Source organism: Nuphar pumila, chromosome 5 (genome assembly GCF_984573655.1).
Source record: "Nuphar pumila chromosome 5, dmNupPumi1.hap1.1, whole genome shotgun sequence".
Taxonomy (NCBI): Eukaryota; Viridiplantae; Streptophyta; class Magnoliopsida; order Nymphaeales; family Nymphaeaceae; genus Nuphar; species Nuphar pumila.
The window spans coordinates 122,959,034-122,979,327 of NC_143253.1; the positions used below are offsets into that span (position 1 = coordinate 122,959,034).

Here is a 20,294-nt window from a genome sequence, read left to right on the forward strand (position 1 = left end):
TTTGTTTTTGTTCTTGTTTTAGTTGATGCTTGACACTTATTTGAATGAAAGTACATTTGATGCAAATGCTTGATACTTATTTGATGTTTGATACTTTTTAGACATGGTTAGTAGGATTGAAAATAGATTTTATACTTTTTTTGCATGTCAAATTAAATTAGGTTATTTTATTTTACTTTTTTATTTTTTAGATTTTTTTGATAATTTATTTAATTTTTTAATTTTTCCCAGGATTTTGCCTAAAAAATCAAGAAATATTCAAAAAATTGAAAGTCTCTCGAGAAATTCACTGCCAAGAAATTGCCGTTTTAAATTTTTGTCACTATGGTCCCTATGACATAATTTTTAGTAGTTCTTTATTATTGTTACTAATATTTCAATAAAAAACTTTTTTTAATATTAAAGTATCAAAAATAGTTCTTTATTCAAAATTAAAAATATGCTGTCCTCATGTCCTATTTTGGAAAAAAAAATCAAACTTTCAAGCAGAACACCGATGTGTCCTTGTATCCTCGTGTCTTTGTGACATAAGTTGCGTGTGGGCAATCCCTGGGACTCGTACCGTTGTGTGTCCTTGTATCCTCGTGTCTTTGTGACATATCTTGTGTGTGAGCAATCACTGGGACTCGTATAGAACTTCAGGGAGTATTCGATTGAGCAGGCGGCCACCTGTGCAATAGGGCCCACGCATTCTCACACAAATGTAGCGCACAGGGATGAGCTGGATAGTTTAAAAAAGCATCCCTCGAGGACGCTTTTTGTCCAAGAGTGTTCCCCAATCCCCTAGAAAAGGGGAGGACAGGACAAGACAAACACTTTTTTTTCGACAGAGAAAGCTGGGGTTAGGCCGACCCCTTCCAGTTATACAGCCATACCATTTGGGGTTCGAACTTGCAACGTCCCAATAGGAAGGCCTAATAGGAAGGCCGTGGGCCAAGGTTTTTTCAATGAACCGGTCCAAACCGCGCTTAAGCCCAGCCCATCAATTGACGAGCCGGGCTTTGACCTGGCCAGCCTGGTCCGTTAAGGGGCCCACCCTCACAAATTTATATGCAACGTCAAAAGTCTGTTCTCGGTGCTTAGTTTTCAAACACAACAGCTTCGTCAGAAATCATTTTATCAATCTTGGGGCGTTTTGATATGAGTTCTGTGATGTCTCTTTTCATGATTAGGGCGTTGGGGCGAACATAGAGAAAAGTGGCTCGACTCAGACCCTTCATGTGGAACCTCACCGGGGCCTACGGATGTCAATGGATCCCATTTTATCCGATATCTGAACAAATCTGACTTCATTTAGTCAGATTTGGAAATCTGAAACCACATCAGATTATAATTGGATGCGAGTATGGTTTTGGTTTTTGATACTGATATGTGGATTTGATGGATATCTGAATCCAATTATATGTAAAAAAAAAAAATAGATTTAGTGTGAGTTCTTCACCATCCGAGTCTATCCGAATCCAAATTTCTTGAGGCAACATCCGATTAATGGGATATGGTACTGGCCACATCCGATTCAAATCCAAACTGTTTAGATCACTACTGGAGTGGAGGGTTAGATGGGTCAGAGTCGAGCATGGACTTTGTTTGAATGCCTCAAAACCAAGGAGATTATAGATCATAGGGTCTCAGTTTCATGTATTTCTTCTAACCCTAATATGGTGAAAAAAAGATAAATTTTTAGACACAAATAAAGAGGCATTCTAAACTCCGAAACTTGCTAGGAGATCTCTCAAATACTGGCGATTTGCTCAGAGATCCCTCGAATCTGAAATCCAAGATCTTAAAATGAAGGGGGAGAGGTCATTTCTCAGGTCCCCTCCCTTTTATTCTCATCAAAGTGAAGATCTAAAAAATGTTCAGACGTTGGATTTGAGATCCTAAATTTGATAAACCAGGGATCTTGGTGTGAGGTCCGTACCACATCAGCACTCACCATGCATGCTTAAATCAAGGATCTGAGAAGTCCTAGCTATCAAACGCAACCTAAATGTATCTAAGGCTTTTCTTAGATCACAGGTTCAAGGATTAGAGATCTTTGTATTACATAAGACAGGAATTTCATAGAGGCATAACACAAAAATTAGAGATTGAAACAGTTTGAATTTCGGATCCCAAAATACATTGGGAAGTCGAATCAGATCTGATCCAGGACAGCCAAAATTTGCAAAAGCTCCCTCACGTAGGGATGGCAGTGGACCGAGGGACAACGGAGCTCCACCCCTCCTTGCCCCGTTTGGACCGGGGATGAAGGTTAAAATCTATCCCCATGCGGGGATGGAGGCGGAGATCGACTTACGCTTTCCCCCGTCTCAATCCCCGCCTTTCCCTGCCCCGCCCCGTTCCCAATCCTTTAAGGAATAACTATAGACCGAGGGGAAACGGGGCCCCACCTCACCCCCGTTTGGACCGGGGATGGAGGACATGAAACGGGGATGGAGGCGGGGGTGGAGGTTAAAATCCATCCCCGTGCGGGGATGAAGGTTCAGATTTTGAAACGGGGCGGGGGTGGAGACCTTGTCCCCTGCCCCCGCCCCCACCCCCGGCCCGGTCCACTCCCATCCCTACCCTCACGAATCCAACCCGTTTGCAAATCTACACAAAATCCAATCCTCAGACCTAAGAATTGAGCCATTTAAATGACACTGGAGTTTAGTCACCAACTTCTCACATCAGAAAATGAGAGAGAGAGAGAGAGAGGTCCGAGTTGTTTTGTTTGGCATACCCTGTCACAAGGACATGCCATTTTAATGGCATGACCCTGGTGACACGAATGGACACGTACGGGCAATAGTGTAATATTAATTGATTTTTTTTCATGTTTTAAGGGTTTTCAATGAAAATGCATTTTTAATATTAAATATCAATTAATTATATTTTTATTAGCTAAAAATTAAAAAAAAATGTGTCATGTCTTATTTTTCAAAACAAAACAAACTTGCGAGTCGCACTGCATTACGTATCCTCGTGTCCACATGTCTTCGTGACATAGGACATAGCACCATCAAAATTGCTTTCAAACCTAGATCTATTTCCTTCAAGTTGTGGTTTTGTCACCTCTCACATTAGAAGAGAGAGAGAGAGAGAGAGGTCCCAGTTGTTTTGTATGGCATAGCACCATCATAATTGGTTTAAAACCCAGATCCAGATCTAGATTCCATCTAGTTCTTCATTGGATGGCTGGCTCCGTGTCAAATATTGCTAGACTTATTGTGTACCAACCGGGGGCTCCACTTGTCTGGTAGAAGCAGCTAGTGCACGTCACCTTGTCATGGGACGTTGCAGGTTCAAAACCCAATAGTATAATTGTATAATTGGTAGGGCCCAATAGTATAATTGTATAATTGGTAGGGTCTGCTTAACCCCAGCTCGCCTGCTTCACCTGGCAGCACTACACCTGTCCGATTCAGGCTTTGGCCCTACAAGTTACTATTTTTTTCATGTTTTGTGGGGCTCAACAGCACGTGTCATTCAGTGAGCTGAGGCCTCACATTTATTCTGTGCAATGTGATTGCACCCGATCACAAGCTTAACTTGATTCATCAGCCACTAATTGACAGTGACGGCTTGATCATTGAGTCCAAAATTTTGCTCCAACATTGAGCCCAACATTATGAAATCCAGGTCTATGAATCCTGGCATGGTTCACCAACCCATAAGCTACAGTTCCAAACCCATACATCCATAAGGTTTAATTGAGAAGATACCACCTACAACCATGATTTCTAGTATGTGAAGAGTACCGCATTACTCATTAAAAAATAATAATGATATGGTTCTCCCGAAGTACCTTCTTCCACTTATTAGAAGCTATAGATTGTCAAATTTCTTAAACTTTTTTACTTGATCAGACCCTATAAATATATTTATAATCTATGAGCATTATTTAGTAGAAAATAAGTTTTGGATCATGTGATTATATTATATATGTATGTTTTCTAGTACCTTTAAAAAACAATGGCTCACAATGTAACAAAATTTCATGACTTAAAAAATCCTACTTTTTTGTTAAAAAAAACATGTTCAAAATCATGATTCCTATCAAATAAACTATGTTGAATACATCCATAAGGTTTAATTGAGAAGATACAACCTACAACCATGATTTCTAGTACCTGGGAGCAGGTACGCCCAGAACATTACTCAATAAAAAAAACAATCAGTCTTTTTAGATCGGACACTCTAGATATGATCTGCATATTTAGTTAGGACCAATCCTTAGAACATGTTTTCTCAATCTGTATGTAGGACCTTTTAGGGTTCCATTCTTACTCCTTGGATGGCCATGCCCAACACATCTATGGGTTCACTGAAATAAGAATTTTGAAAAGCACAAAAGCTAGTAAGAATTTTTTGAAATAAGAACTTTCAACAGTTCCACTTTCAAAAATTATAAAGATATGCGCCAAATGTAATTAACAAATTATTGGGTAACTTTTCGTAAATTATTTTTTCTATAATGCACTTATAATTTTTTGGGCAATTTACATATAGCTCTAGTTAACTCTTGAAAAACAACAATTTTAACCACTTTTTTCTTTTGAATTATTGAATGTCATTTTTTTAGCCATCTACTTTTCCAACTATACTTGTGGGTAAATAAGTAATTTTAGAAAGAAAAATAAACTCAAGCAATAACTTTAGCAATTTCTTGAAAGGTTAGACATCTATATTAAATATTTAAAACCTATGGTTACTAAAACGTAAATTTTCCATATGTTAGAGAGCCTATATGTAAATTACCCCCATATCTTTTTTATTTTCATTTTCAAATTTATTCTTTGTTATTTTACAATATTTACCATAAGTTTGGCATCTCCATTACATGTTTTCTTCTCGTATTGTTTCATTTCTATCGGTACAGCGTTATGTTGGTTTCACTAGTATAGTATATTAACGTAGTCAAAATTATTGTCACAGGCCAATATATAACCAACTTATCGTTTAATGTTAACGTCTGATACCAGCCATGTCATTAATCTATCAACAATTTAACAGTATGAAAGAGAGGGAAAAGTGGAGGTTTTTAAGAACCCAAATCTTTTGTCATTGTCAATCAATACCATTTGAAAGCTTTAGAGTTTCCATGATTCAACCTAACAGATGCAGGTAAAAATGCCCCAAAGGGGTTTGGCATAGTGGGATGAGGCCTAGGCTGCTAGCCAAGCGGTTGAGGTTCGAATTCCATGGACCGTCACCGGTTGCGCAAGCGGACTCCTTGAAGGCAAGGGGTAAGTCATGAAGTTTTACGCTAACAGAACAGTGATCGTAAGTAAGACAGGTAGAGCCAGTGCAGCTAGGTCTCTGATCTTCAGCAGTTCTCCGGTGTAAATATCCAAAAAAAAAAATGAAGGTAAAAATTGTTAAAATGTTCAAACATCGGTAAAGAAACGTAGTAGTTCAGCCTTAAATGTTGAAATATACCATGATAAGTTTTAGTCTATATTCTTTCATCCGCTTTTTTGTTTTAGTGCAAAATAGTCCCCACCTTATCGGCCATTTGCAAAAATATTCCCTACCTTATCAGATTTTATAAATTGACCCCTCCCTGCCTTTTAATTAACCTTTGTTGACAACCATTTAGCGGCAGGCAAATTGACAGTTCTGCTGTCGCAAGAGGACCATTTTGCAAAAACTGAATAAGATAATCACTAATTTGAAATAAGTGCGTAAAACAATGACTGTTCTGCTTTCATTGAGGGCCAATTTTCAAAAAAAAAAAAACAATAAAGAAAGGACAGCTTTCTCTGTCAAAAAAAAAAAACAAGATGGGCGTGGCGATAGTTTTGGGTCAGATGGTGTTGCGATAAAATATTTAGATGTAAGCATTATGCAACAACGGTGCTGTGGTGTAGTCGGTTATCACGTTAGTCTTACACACTAAAGGTCCCCAGTTCGAGCCTGGGCAGCACCATTGCTATGGTTTTTAACCGTTTTTTAATGAAATTTCGTGAATAAGTTTCCCAAATAAAATCAAGTATACAATGATTACAAACCATTCACCGTATGATAAATACATAAGTCTCCATCATTCCATGCCTGACAGTTCCCCAAAATTTTGGGGCACTTTCTTTATTCGTGATTTTTTTTTTCATTTTTTATGGCACGTGGCAGTAGGGAACAAGAGTACTTATTTTACCAGCTTATCCATTACTCTAATTTTGTAGTTAGCACTAATTTGGATCATTTTCATGTTCTACTCGTCACTTTTAAACCATCCTTGACTTAAATAATTGTGAGCCGTTGATCTTTTTAGCACCTTGAAAGTTGAATGTAATGGCATATTGGAAATGATTAAGCCAACCAACATAGTAAATAAACTATAATAAACGAATTTGTGTGGTTAAATCTAACATTTCGTGTCTAAGCCTTTGTAAACAGAAGCATGTACCACCATATGATATCATGGTTCAAAATCACAATAGATTTTCTCTGTCAATTGTGCCATGTGCTTTGGAACATGGCTTGTCTCTGATCAGATCAGATAATGTCCAAGTAGAGTGAATGGGCCAGATTATGGTAGATCCAAAATTCAAATCCAAAAATTGTGAAACAAATCCTAATATAGATCTGAATCTGAACTAGGTCAAACGTTGTAGAGTTGAATCTGGGTCCAATCTTTAAACCATAATGGAAAAAAAGGTAATTTTGAAAACATGAAAAGTACATATGATTCGGATTTTGTCTGCATCCAATTGTAGATCTGACAGAAAGAAAGTAGATATCCAGATCTGCAACTGACTCCAAAAAATTTGATCATGTAACATCTTATTTAAGATCCATATGGTCAAATAATGTGTCAGATTCAGAATGGACGTTGAACCAGATCCATTTGCACCCTTGGTCTAACCTTTAGGAGTTCGGGTATAACAATATGCACCATGATTCTGATACCACTTTTTGAGTAGCGATCCAACGACCCTTACTGAATTTTTAGGTTTGGGACCAAGTGGACCTGGTTTAGGCAGCTTTTAACTTTGGATCCTCCTAAGGAGATCGATCTCATACAGATTTGGCTTATAAACATCCAAAACTAAATCCATGGCAAACTCTTAGGGGCGTTTGCATGTCACCCCCCCCCCCCCCCCAACAGGAACAGTTTCTACATAAAACCCACCAATAGTGCGGGAACAGTTTCTACATAAAACCCACTGTATTTTGGTACGCCCGTCGATGCGTTTCCACAGAAAACACCCATTTTCCATGACACAAACGCGACCTTACTCTCAACAAGCAAGCATAACACTACAAGTTTTTTCATAAAAGACAGAGAAACCACCCCGAGTAAGAGACCTGGTCGCACCGGCTATGCCTGCCATAACTATGGTCACGTCTCCGATGGCATAAAACCACAGCAGACCTCCTACTCCCAGGAAGCCACTGGCTTCGTCTTGCACAATGCGGTGATGCCCCTGGGATTTGAACCTAAACCCATCCACCCCACTAGGCCAAACCCGATCTGCTTCAAGAGGGATGGGTAAGGGGGCAGCCACTTAAGATGATCGACCAAAGCTCGGCAAGAATTTCCAGCGTGACAGGTCTCCCACTTCCAGAAAAAAAAAGAATGAGAGACCGGCATAGATGGTGATCCCTTTGATGTTGAGATGCAATGCTTCCCACTAACACGAACAGGATCTGGCAGCTAAGAGAAGAGAGCCAAAGTGCTTCTACCTTAGGCTTGGTGATTCTCCTTTCCACTAGAAAAGCCGAAAGGACTCGCAAAACTACATGAGCTTTGAACCATTTACAGCAAAGCAAAACCAAATGAGCAAGCTACAATCCGACTCTGAACAAGTTGGTCAACTCGTTCTAGACAGCTAACATTTTTACGAACTTTAACTCATAGCAATGAGAAGAATGCAATCAAGCTTCAAGCAAAAGGGACTAACAGCACAGTGAATGTCAATGCATCAACTTTGATTCTAGTCTGAAAAAAGAAGTTTATAGCATGGAAAACTAGATTCTATGTCTACATATAGCTGGAGATCTGTTCATGCTCAAGACAAATAACAGCCATTCCACTTTGCCCCCGTCTGAAAAACAAGCTGCTCCATCCAAAGCAGGCATCCACTTTGTACAGAAGCAGCAAGAGTAAGAACCTGAAAGCACAAAAGTTGGTGACACAGCATATAGCTCAGAGCTAACGCCCACGGCCCCGGCCACGTCCAACAGGTCTCCCTGAGATAGTTTCAAAATACACACAATGTGTCACAAAGTGAGACTAATCTAACATTCCTCTTTATGAAAAAAAACATTTAGCCTGCACAAGGAGACTGAAAACAGATGGCCTATTTTAAAACTCTTGGCTCATGTAGCCATAGTGCAATCACCCAAGCCACGCAAGGCTGGACTAAATCAGAATGTGCTCATGTAGCAGAAACGCAGAATTACCAAAAATAATATGACAACTGACTTGACAGATCATTCATTTGACAAAAATGGCAACCATATAAATCAATACCTCCTATCTAGTCTGGTTTCATCGGAAATTTGACTCATGTAGATAACGAGTCCATGGAGGAAGAAAAACAAAAAAGAAAAAAGAGGTGATAAGAAAGAAAAGAGGTGAGTGGATAAGTACCCGCATTTGGTTTCTTGGGCTTCACTCTTGGCGTCTCCTCAACCAATAAAGTCTCCAAGTTCAAGCTGTCAGGGAGGATATAATATCGAATATTGTTACCCCGCACACTGAGGTGATCAAGAGCCACCGGATTTTTACCTTTTAGGGTTAATTTTACTGTCTTCAGATGTGTATTCATACTAATATCCACCCCTGCCACAAGCAAAAAAAGTCACGACTGGTCACCAGCACCAAAATAACAAATGATCCATGTAATTCTTCCAACACGGGAAAAAACGTACTTTTGCTTGTGTGCTGTTCTAGTTTCACATATTTACAACATGCCACAACTAGCAGATGCAAAATGAACAATTGCACAACCAGCTTTATAGACAAAGGAAAATTATAACCTAGTGATGATAAGGATTGGAGCCAGAGCTTTCTTTCCTTCCAGGGTGCTATTGCCTAAACATCAAATTGTGTATGATGACAAACAAGCCTACGATCAAGCCCCAATTGTAACATCTTTCTAGAATACTGTGCACAGTATCTCATTGAATAAAGCAAACAAAACGCACACACAGAAAACCAGACAAGAACCGCCTCCATCAGTGTGGCTGGACTCTGGAGCATGCTTTGCAACAAAAAACAAATGCCCATTCCGTTAACACGAGTCTTTCCCAAGAAAAGTTATAGGCATCATCACATTCTTTTTTATCCATTTCACACACTGTAAAAATCAGATGGTTGAAGGAAAATCATCACTATGTCTAAAAGCTTAATCCAGAAAAATGTTCTACTCCCAAAATATTCCAGGTCAGTTTAATTGGAACGTCCTCAAGATCATGACAGAATATGCAAATAAACAAATAAAAATGTTTACCATGGAATTTCATAAATTGTTATGGACAAAAAAGACATGGTACATTTGTCAACATCCACCGGAAGCTATATATATTCTTTCCTTTGTTTGTCTGAGTGTGTAGTGTGTGCTTTATTAGAGCCGAATTTTAGTCCAATATCATTCCTTTGAAACTTCAACGTGAGAGAAACACACTAAAAAGCATATCTAATCTAGGCATCAAATGTGCATCACATCATCCATGGGTGCACCAGAACCATAACCGCAGTTACCATAGGCAGGATCATAAAAAACCAGCTTGTTTACCCCAAATAGAGAACATGGCAACTGTGCGATAAACCTACTATTTAAAGCCTATGCTCATCATCAACCTAAGATCACATAATGCAAGACAAGTTAAATCACAACATTGAGCACAAAGTCCATGGGTGCAAGAAGTGACTATGGTCTTAACAGAGCCGGACCTGTAAAGAGGCCAATGAGGCTTGGGCCTCAGGGCCCCTTGCCCCCAAAAAAATTAGGGGCTCATTTTTAAAGCCAATGAGTATTGTTTAGGTAGTTTATATAAATATTTTCTATATTTTTATTTAATATATTATAAATATTTGGAATATTATATTTATTTAATGTGAATGCAAATTTTATTGTTATTTTGATTCTTTAAAAAAAATTAAGAGGCGCTGCCCTCGAACTCCTACCATTAATAGGGGGCCCATTTTTTCCCTCCGCCTCAGGCCCCATAAAACACAGGTACGGCTCTGGGTCTTAATAGCCACATAGTAAAAAAAATGAAAATCCAAAGTCTGGACTTTAGAAAAGAAAGAACATCATGTGCATCACAATCCTGACCCAAGAATATTGGTTTGTCAAAAAAGTGACACCTTTGTTGCTTTCGTTTAGGAGGATGCCCTTAGTGTGGAATTCTGCCAAATTCCTCTTGCAAATCAACCACAATTTGAAGACCATGAGTGGAAAACCATCAAAACCGGAGCCTTACCCTTTAGTTAGCATCCAAATGGCAGATTTCACCTCCTCTTCATCGAATGGAAACTCAAGAGAGGAAGCCTATGTAGGCACCAGCAAAGAGAAATGTAGACTTAACAACCTCTCACCCAGTTCTTGACCCCTCTTGAAACAATTTTTGGAACAGTTTGTCACTTCCTGCATTGTATCCTTCTTTTCCGCTCCCCCTACATTAATACATGGGATATTGTTAATCCTCCCTCAATTGCAAGCTTTCATATGGAAAAATTTTGTATTTTAGTCTCCATACAGCAGCCAATGAATCTAAGCTCTCTGGTTCTATCTAAGTTCTTCACTTACCCTCCACTCATAAATTTTAACTCCCAATGCCTTGTTTTGCATGCCCACATTAGACAATTCCTTCTAGTTCAGCTCATGTATCCGTTTTTTAAGTTCTAGCAGGTTGGTCTCCCAAAGAGTGATCACCTTGAAGTGACTCCAACCTCATCTTTGGGCCAGCAAGTAATATTGGCCCTAGTTTTCAAGGTTTCCAACCAAGATGAAAGCTAACCCACTTTCACCCGACCAAGGACTTTATTTCAGAAACCAGGTACCCATTTCCACCAATCTTTGAATTTGAATCACCTCTTTTCAGGAGCCTCATGACCCAAATCGAGGATGAAGCACCATGATTGGACATGCATCAATGCATAACTCAATAAACAATGCCCGAAGTGGAAGCACAATTTAACCAAGGTCTGGATTGTTAATTTGATTTATTGCATGCATGATGAATTGAAGATATGATAATTGTTTTTTATTTCATTAGTGTTTTTGTTAACTGTTAAAAAAAATTATATATATAAAACCTCCCACACCCCCACACCCCCACACCCAAGTTTTTTAAAGTACCGTACTGTATCACCACACCCGGACATGCACTTGCATCCGCACCTACATGACAGTTCAAAATCCATGTTTTGATCTCGTGGTAAGAAGGTAGTTTGAACCCTCGCCCATAATTTGCAATAGCTTCTACCATTGGACCAAAATATGAAAATGATAGGGCATTGGAATAAAAAAATGTCAGTGGCACGACATATATTTTTTCTCTCATCAAAGTTTCAATAGATCATTGGTACAGTTGGCATCTTGAAACACCAGTGTTACACAAAGTACAACCAACTTAATCCAGTCATCAGTGACTAACAAAGCATGAATTAGATCAACATAGGCCCCCCAAGACAGAGAAGATATGCCCAAAAAATATGTGCATATACCTGATATTACGCAAACTGACTAGGTAGAAAACCATCATTTTTATTTTCTATTCTATCAGATAGATGACCTCAACATCAAAGAATGAGAACCAACCGAAGGTCCCACACATGAAGGAAAGTGTGAGCAGTGTGCTTAGCTCAACTATATGTAAGGAAGAAATTATCAAAGAACAAACTCAAAAAGACCATGTCTTATATTTTGCACCATGATTTAATTAAAAAAATGCACACATCATCATCATCACCACAAATAGCACTCCATCTTAAATTGTAGGCTTAAATAACCCAAAAAGGAGAAAAAACATCAAAAAGAATATATATATATATATATATATATATATATATATATATATATATATATATATATATATATATGGAAAACTGGAATATGTAAACCAGCAAAATATGTAAACTGGTACGAAACAAGATTTTAATACGATTTTTTGCAAATTTGACCCTGCAGATGCATTCATCGCGGTCCATTTGCCTGGAATCGACCAATAAATGTGATTTTTTATGCTTGAATATTTACGAAAATTCTGAGCCGTTGATTTTGAAGCCTTAATAGATCTTTCTTATACATCATAATCGAATGATCCAAAAGTCAGTTTCTATAGCCTCTACATCGTACAGTGAAATTTTAGGGAAAAAAAAACTATGAAAATCTCGGTGAATACCAGTTTACATATTCTAGTTACTCTCTCTCTCTATATATATATATAAATATATATATATATAAATATATATATATATATATATACACACACACATATACATATACACACACACGCTCATCAGCATCAAAAGACATAGGGTTCTTCTCCACTAAGCTCTGTTCGAGAGACTTGACTTGGGGTCTTTTGTGGTTTCCCCCAATACTCTCATGCTCTTTACTATTTGGGAGCGGTGACATTGTCAAAACATTAAATTGGGAATAGAGTTAGCAGGCCCAACACCATTCGCAAGAGGCTGTTTTCAGCAACTCCATCCTCAACAACATATTTTGACAAACCCATATTTTGAAAACACATGGAAATGGTTTTTTTCATCTCAATGCAAGGCTCCCAAATGTTAAAATGGTGAAGGAAAAATGAAGAAGAAGAGAAAATGAGAATGAGAGGGAAAAAATGATTTCCTCGTATATGTGTGTCCTACTTTTACAAGGATACAAGAATGTATATATATATATATATATATATATATATATATATATATATATATATATATATATATATAATCCCACGATTCCAGGGATGAATAAGAGAAACTAATCTATAATTGAAAATCAAATGAAAGGAAACTAATCTTACATTAAATGGGATAAAATCGATAAGTAAGGAAACTGCCAAATGCAGGGATCCTTATTGATTTTATTGCAACATGCTCCCCCTCAAGTTGGAGTGTGAGGACTAACAACGCCCAACTTGCTTTTGAGTTGAATGAACTAATCACGTCCCAATACCTTGGTGAATATATTCGCACATTGCATTGGAGTAGAGGGACAAAATGAGTTTTGATCATACCGCTATGATTTTTTCCCTTATCACATGGCAGTCAATTTCTATATGTTTGGTACGTTTGTGGAAAACCGGATTTGCAGGAATGTGAAGAGTTGCCTAATTATCACAACACATCAGTATGGGTTGTGGGTGCTTGATGCCTAGATTTGTTAACAAGTATTTCAGTCATGTTAACTTGCAACTGACATGGACCATTGATTTGTATTTTGCTTCAATCGATGACATTGACACCATTGTCAGCTTCTTGGTCTTCCAAGGTATGGGACTCGTTCCCAACATAGTACAATACCCTGAAGTGGATCTTCTTGGTTTATGCATATACTGGCTTAGTATATGTACACAATATACTATATACTATATCTGACCGAGTTATAGTAAGATATATTAATCTCCCCACTAAACGACGATAATGAGTTGGATCCTTCAATAAGTCTTCTCCTGAATTGAGTTTTAAATGTTATTCCATAGGAAACTCTAATGGTTTAACCCCCAAATAACCATAATCCCTAAGAATGTCTAATGTATACTTGTGTTGTGACAAAAATATGTTTTTTCTTGATCTTACCACCTCAATTCCTAGGAAATATTTGAGCACCCCTAGATCTTTGATGCAAAGCATTGTTGAGAAGAATTTTCAGTTGATCAATTTTTATCACATCATCTCTGACAACTATAATGTCATCAACATACACAAGTACGAATATATATCCTTGCTTGGTGATGCATGAAAACAAGGAGTAATCAACATTGGATTATGTAAAGCCAATCTTTTAAAGAAAGCTAGAATATTTTGCAAACCAGTTGTGAGAGGATTGCTTGAATCCATAAATGGATTTGTTGAGCCGACAAACCTGTTGCTTCCCTTGTTGGCCAAACCTCGGGGGCAAGGACATGTAAATCTCTTCATTGAGATCGCCGCGTAAATGTTTTAAATGTTATTCCATAGGAAACTCTGATGGTTTAACCCCCAAATAACCATAATCCCTAAGAATGTCTAATGTATACTTGTGTTGTGACAAAAATATGTTTTTTCTTGATCTTATCACCTCAATTCCTAGGAAATATTTGAGACCCCTAGATCTTTGATGCAAAGCATTGTTGAGAAGATTTTTCAATTGATCAATTTTTATCACATCATCTTCGACAACTATAATGTCATCAACATACACAAGTACGAATATATATCCTTGCTTGGTGATGCATGAAAACAAGGAGTAATCAACATTGGATTATGTAAAGCCAATCTTTTAAAGAAAGCTAGAATATTTTGCAAACCAGTTGTGAGAGGATTGCTTGAGTCCATAAATGGATTTGTTGAGCTGACAAACATGTTGCTTCCCTTGTCAGCCAAACCTAAGGGGCAAGGACATGTAAATCTCTTCATTGAGATCGCTGCGTAAAAAAGCATTATTTACGTCAAACTGGTGGCACCTAGTTTTTAATAGCAGCCACGACCAAGAGGCAATGAACATTGATGAGTTTGGCCACGGGAGCAAAGGTCTCATGGTAATTGAGGCCTTCAATTTAAGTAATAGCCATTTGCTACAAGTCGGGTTTTATAACGCTCAATCGAACCATCTGATTTGTGTTTGACTTTGTAAACCCACTTACAACCAATGGGTTGTTTGCCTAGAGGAAGACGAGTGATCGTCCAAGTGTGATTGTCTTCTAGGGCCACAGCTTCTCTTCAATGTGCACATTTCATAGCCAGGATAAAGGTCTGGAGTTTGGGGATTTGAAAAATAGCTACAAGGAAGGCACGATGAGAGGTAGAAAAATTTTCATAGGTGAGATAATGAGTGAGAGGGTATCTTGTACCTTTCTCGACGTTTGATGGGCGTAAGCAAGCTGCAACATAGCACTGGTAATCTTTGAGATGAACAGGTTGAGAGTGTTCCCTAGTGGAACGTCTAGTGGGAATTGGTTGAGCATAGTAGGGCTCAGTGAGACTAGGTCGATAGCATGGCTACGTGGGACTGGTTTGACGGTAGAGCTAGGTGAGGCTGGTTCGCCAACAGAACTTGGTGGAGAGTTATGAGTGTGTGTGTGTGGCAATTGGTCTTGAGAGAAATCAGCTAGTATTGACTTAGAAATTGATATGGGTAGGACAACAGTGTTATCATTATGTGGTGCACATGTGGTAGACTAGAATGAAAAAATGTGTTTATTGAACACTACATCTCAACAGGTTCAAGGTCATACAGACAATAAGCAACTTGAGCATTCGTGTAACCAATGAATATGCATTTCTTGGCTCTACTATCAAACTTATGGGAATGATTGATATTGTGAGCATAACATAAACATCCAAAAACTTTGAGATGTTTGTAATGAGGGATATGGCAGAACAAGAGTTTGTGTGGAGTTTTTCTGATTAAGGTCTTGCTAGAAACTTAATTAATAAGGTAAGCAGTTGTAAAGATACATCCCCCCTAGAACTTGATCGAAAGGTGGGCAAAAAAATAAGGCATGAGCCATATTCGGGAGGTTTTGGTATTTGCATTCAACTACCCCATTTTGTTAAGGAGTTGAAACCAGTGTTTTAAAACTCGCTGAGTCAACTCGTTGACTCGGCTCGCTACTCCAGCGAGTCAACCCGGCAAGGCAAACTCGGTTTGCCAAAACTCGGGCTTGACTAAGCCTGACTCGGCTTGACTCGGGCGAGTTTTGAGATGTTTGAAATTTGTTTTTTGAGTTTCAAATTACAGTTTCGAAATATATAAGTACATATATTTTAACAAGGGTTACCCCCAGATTTTGTATAAAAAGAAAATAAAAATCATTTAAAGATAAAAAAACATTTAAATCCATAGAATAAAATCGCCATGTTGTTCGAACTATTGTTCACCCTGTGTTATCAACTTATTCTAGCAAAATATTTTAAAGAAATGATTCTCACTATATATGGCGGGTCAACTGTGCCTATGGGAAGTCACATTTAGGTTTCATCATCCATTTGTTATGTGAACAAGCATTGTACATATTCAAATATTAGTAGTCTTTTTATAGTTGTGCCATTAATATATTTCCTGCATAGTTTTATACATGAGAAAATTGCTTATTTATGTTGATATTGGGCATTCTGTAAACTTTCAATATGCACATATATCCCTGTTTTACATTTATGGATTTGTTAGAGAGGGAATTACAACTTTTAAAACAAGCTAACATATATGATTGGCCATTTTAGGAACCTTAGGTAGTAGCATACTGAACTCATGGTGACCAAATCCTCTAATTCAAGTCATGAATTAGTCAAAGTGCTTGTATAGATATCAAATTCAATTATTCAAGCAAACCTCTGTATCTCTTTGCAGTTGTTTTTATATTCTTACAGACGTTTGGAGACTATGTTTACTCAAAAACATGGTTTCAGACAAATTATATATTGTTTTTCTTTTAAAATCAAAAGTTAACAAAACCCGGTCCGAGTCACCGAGTTGACCCGCCGAGTCACGAGTCAATAAAGAACGAGTCGAGTTCCGAGTCACGGGTTTTAAAACCTTGGTTGAAACATAGTTGTGTTGATGGAGGATCCCCTCTTTCACAAAAGAATGACTGCATATCGTTGAAAAAAAATCACTCTTATTATCACTTTTGGCCTTTTGAATTTGAGTTATAAATTGTGTTTTGACCATGACAAAGAAGTCTTGAATTAAAGAAAAGGCTTCGGACTTGTAGCACATCAAGTAATCCCAAGTAGGAAGAGTATAATCATCCACAATAGTCAAAAAATAATGTGCACGAGATAATGATTGAGTTTGATATCCACCCCACAAATCGATATGTATGAGTTAAAAAGGTACTGTGGATTTAATGACACTATTTGGAAATGGAAGTCGTATTTGTTTTGCATGAGAACAAACACAACAAACACTATCAAATTTACTGGAATTTATTTTATTTGAATCAACAAGAGTTTGAATATGAGAATGTGAAATATGACGAAGGCGACAATGCCAAATATGAGCAAAACTAGAAATAGAAAGAGCGACTTCACTCGTGACCTAAAAAACGTACTGGTCATTTTGCAGTTTACCCACTCCAATCGTCTGTTTCGAGTGTCGGTCCTGAAATATACAAAAATCATTAGTGAAGGTAACATCACATTGTAAATCATGTGTGATTTTACTATTTGAAAGCAAATTATATTTAAAATTGAGCATACACAAGACATTGGACAGACGCATACTTGGGTTTAAGTTAACATTTCCAATGTGAGTGACTGGTGCAAATAGTTTGGTGTGAAAACCTACTCGTGGACATGAAATGGAACATTTGGAATCAAGAAGTTCTACGCTAGAGGCTATATGATCGGTGGTACCTATGTCCACGACCCAATAAGGAGGATAACAAAAAAGAGACAATGTTTTACCTTCTATGTTGACTTGAGGTTCTGATTTACCTTGGAATGAGGTTTGTGCAGAAAAAAAAAACTTTGAGAGCATTGTACTATTTGGGCGTAATCTAAAACATGGTTGTATGACTAGTAGCAGCATTTGCCTTTGAGGTTGTGTTGGGATAAACATCGAGCTTTGATATGGCCTAATTTCCCACAATGATCACACTTAGGTCATGTGTTTTTCTGATGCATTGAGACATACTTTTTAACCTCTTTCGGGTTCACATGTTGAGTCATAATTTTACCACCTTTTGACTCAACAATGGCAGCCAACATGATTTGTTTGCTTGATGATAGAGGAAGCATGTGCATCTCGCTTGTCTTTCTTCTTGAATAATAAGTGCATATGCCCTCGAAATAGATAGAGTAGGATCCATGAGAAGGATTTGACTCTGAATAGGGCTTTAGTTGGCATTAAGACCCATCAAGAATTGCATCAACCTATCTCGTTGTTGCATTTCTTGAACTACCTTCATGGCCCCACAAGAACAAACTGGATAGGTGATATACGAAGCAAGTTCATCCCACATGCCTTTGAGCTTCGTAAAATAAACAACAATAAATGTCTGTTGTTTAAGATTAATTATATCAAACTGAGTAATGATAAATGTGGGGCGCATTGGGCTGAAAAAATCGGTCATGAAGGTCAGTCCAAATGTCGAATGCAGTGTCTGAATAGATGACACTGGATGACAGGTCTTTGTGGATCAAATTCAAGATCCATGAAAGAACCATATCATTACACCTTTGCCAAGCCGCAAAAGAGGTAGATGAAGCGCCGGGCTTTAAAATGGTTCCATTGATAGAACCGAGTTTATTTTTTGAACTCAACGTCATGCACATCACACGTTTCCAGGTTGAGTAATTGTCACTGGTCAAGAGTTGAGACACTAATACGGTACCTGGGTTGTCCAAGTGATCAGAAAATAAGGGTTAATATTTGAGGCATCTTCCTCTAAACCGGTGATCTTTGGAATTCCGGCTGCCATTGCAGCTTGTGGATTAGACGTCAGTAAGACTACAACCTGAATGTTCCCTGTTATGCTGACGACACGAACAACCAACACTAGCAGTAAACGAGCAGCAAACACTAGCAGAACAACAAACATGAGTAGAAAATAAGCAGAAAATCTTTCTGCTGTTTGTTGATTAACTCTCGTCTTTGCAGGTTACAGAAAACAGATTGTCCTTCTCTCTGATACCATGTTAAAATGGTGAAGGAAAAACGATGAAGAAGAAGAGAAAACGAGAATGAGAGTGAAAATTTGATTTCCTCGTATATGGATACAAGAGTGCATATATATATATATATATATACAATCCCACGATTCCAGGGATGAATAAGAGAAACTAATCTATAACTGAAAATCAAATGAAAGGGAACTAATCTACATTAAATGGGATAAAATCGATAAGTAAAAAACTGCCAAATGCAGGGATCCTTATCAGTTTTATTCCAACACCAAACAGAACCTAAAAGTATCCTTCAAAACTACAAAAGCATCAGCTCGTACGGAATGTAAACAGAGACACCACACAACGAAAATTTCCAAGTATTTTCCGAGCATTAAAAAACAAACAAAAACTCAATAGCTAAACAAGAAAAAGAAACCAAAAGCATAAGGAAGCACCAAAAACGAAATGTAATCTTCAAGTTCATGAAAAAAAACCCTAACAAGAACACGAGAAATCTTGAAGATGCCAGAAAAAGGGAGGAAAACACACAAACTCTGGAGCGAACAAAAAACTCGAAAAAGGTAAAATCAGAAGAAATCATGTCCGGGCGACATACCGGTGATGGTTCCATGGACGACGGTCCCGTTCTTGAGCTCGATGGTGACCGTCTCGTTGTTCAATTTCATCAAAAACCTAATTTCCAGCGCGAACCAAAGACGATTCACATTTTTTCAAGAAAAAGAAGGAGAAAAAAAGAACCAGAAGAAGAAGAAGAGGAAAGACGTCGTTACCTAACGAGCTTCATCGTTGAAAGGAGAGTGTTTTCTTTGGGGGCTTAGACCTAGAGGAGGAAACAAGCGAATGACAGGAGCCGCGATTTATGCTGTTTTTCAAAACCCTGTTGGGAGGGTTTATGAAATCTCAAATTAATATATTATACATATACATGGAGAGAGAGAGAGAGAGAGAGAGAGAGAGAGAGAGAGAGAGAGAGAGAGAGAGAGAGAGAGAGAGAGATAACTTATTGTTTGCTATCAACGTCGCATATCGACTATATATTGCCAAATTATCATTAACTTAATATTTATTAATAATAAAATAAAATAAAATAAACCATTAGAGCATGAAAAAATATATTTTTTTTTCGACAGAAAAAGCTGAGGTTAAGCAGACGCCTACCAGTTATACAACAATACCATTGGGATTCGAACTTGCAACGTCTCAACACAAGGTGACTAACTGCTTCTACCAGACAAGCCCCCCGTTGGTAGTATGAAAATATACTTTACATGAGAACAACAATATTTTGTCTTTAGTTTTAACTTACTTTTAATATTTTAGATCAAAATAAAGAAGTTAGATGCAAGCTTTGGCAACTCAAAAGGGTAAGCAAGAAAATAAAATTTAAAGAGAAAACTTGAGACAAGTGAGTGCTTATAAGAATCCCAATCTTTTGAATAATTTTCAATCAAAATTATTGAGTTTGATTGCTCAATCAATACAAAAAATGTCAATAAAATATTGAAATAAG

The 20,294-nt window shown here is 37.7% G+C and overlaps 1 protein-coding gene and 1 non-coding gene across 2 annotated transcripts; one reads left to right on the plus strand and one right to left on the minus strand.

Moving 5' to 3' along the window:
* The first annotated feature begins 5,840 nt into the window (after nt 1–5,840).
* Nucleotides 5,841–5,914, plus strand: TRNAV-UAC (transfer RNA valine (anticodon UAC)). The gene has a single exon. It is a non-coding gene; the product is annotated as a tRNA-Val (tRNA).
* Nucleotides 5,915–7,857: 1,943 nt separating this feature from the next.
* Nucleotides 7,858–19,605, minus strand: LOC149838480 (small nuclear ribonucleoprotein SmD1a). Its single transcript, XM_090007704.1, has 4 exons — nt 19,555–19,605; nt 19,380–19,456; nt 8,582–8,773; nt 7,858–8,178 (listed from the first exon to the last, which is right to left on the minus strand). Exons 1-4 carry the CDS (start codon nt 19,566–19,568, stop codon nt 8,141–8,143), a joined length of 321 nt encoding a protein of 106 aa, XP_089863830.1. The 5' UTR covers nt 19,569–19,605; the 3' UTR covers nt 7,858–8,140.
* Nucleotides 19,606–20,294: the final 689 nt, after the last annotated feature.

Coding starts and splice junctions, on each gene's coding strand:
- LOC149838480 (XM_090007704.1), bottom strand. Junction 8,774..19,379: donor CGTCCATGGAACCATCACCG/GTATGTCGCCCG, acceptor TGCTTGTGGCAG/GGGTGGATATTAGTATGAAT. Junction 8,179..8,581: donor GCCCAAGAAACCAAATGCGG/GTACTTATCCAC, acceptor AAACTATCTCAG/GGAGACCTGTTGGACGTGGC.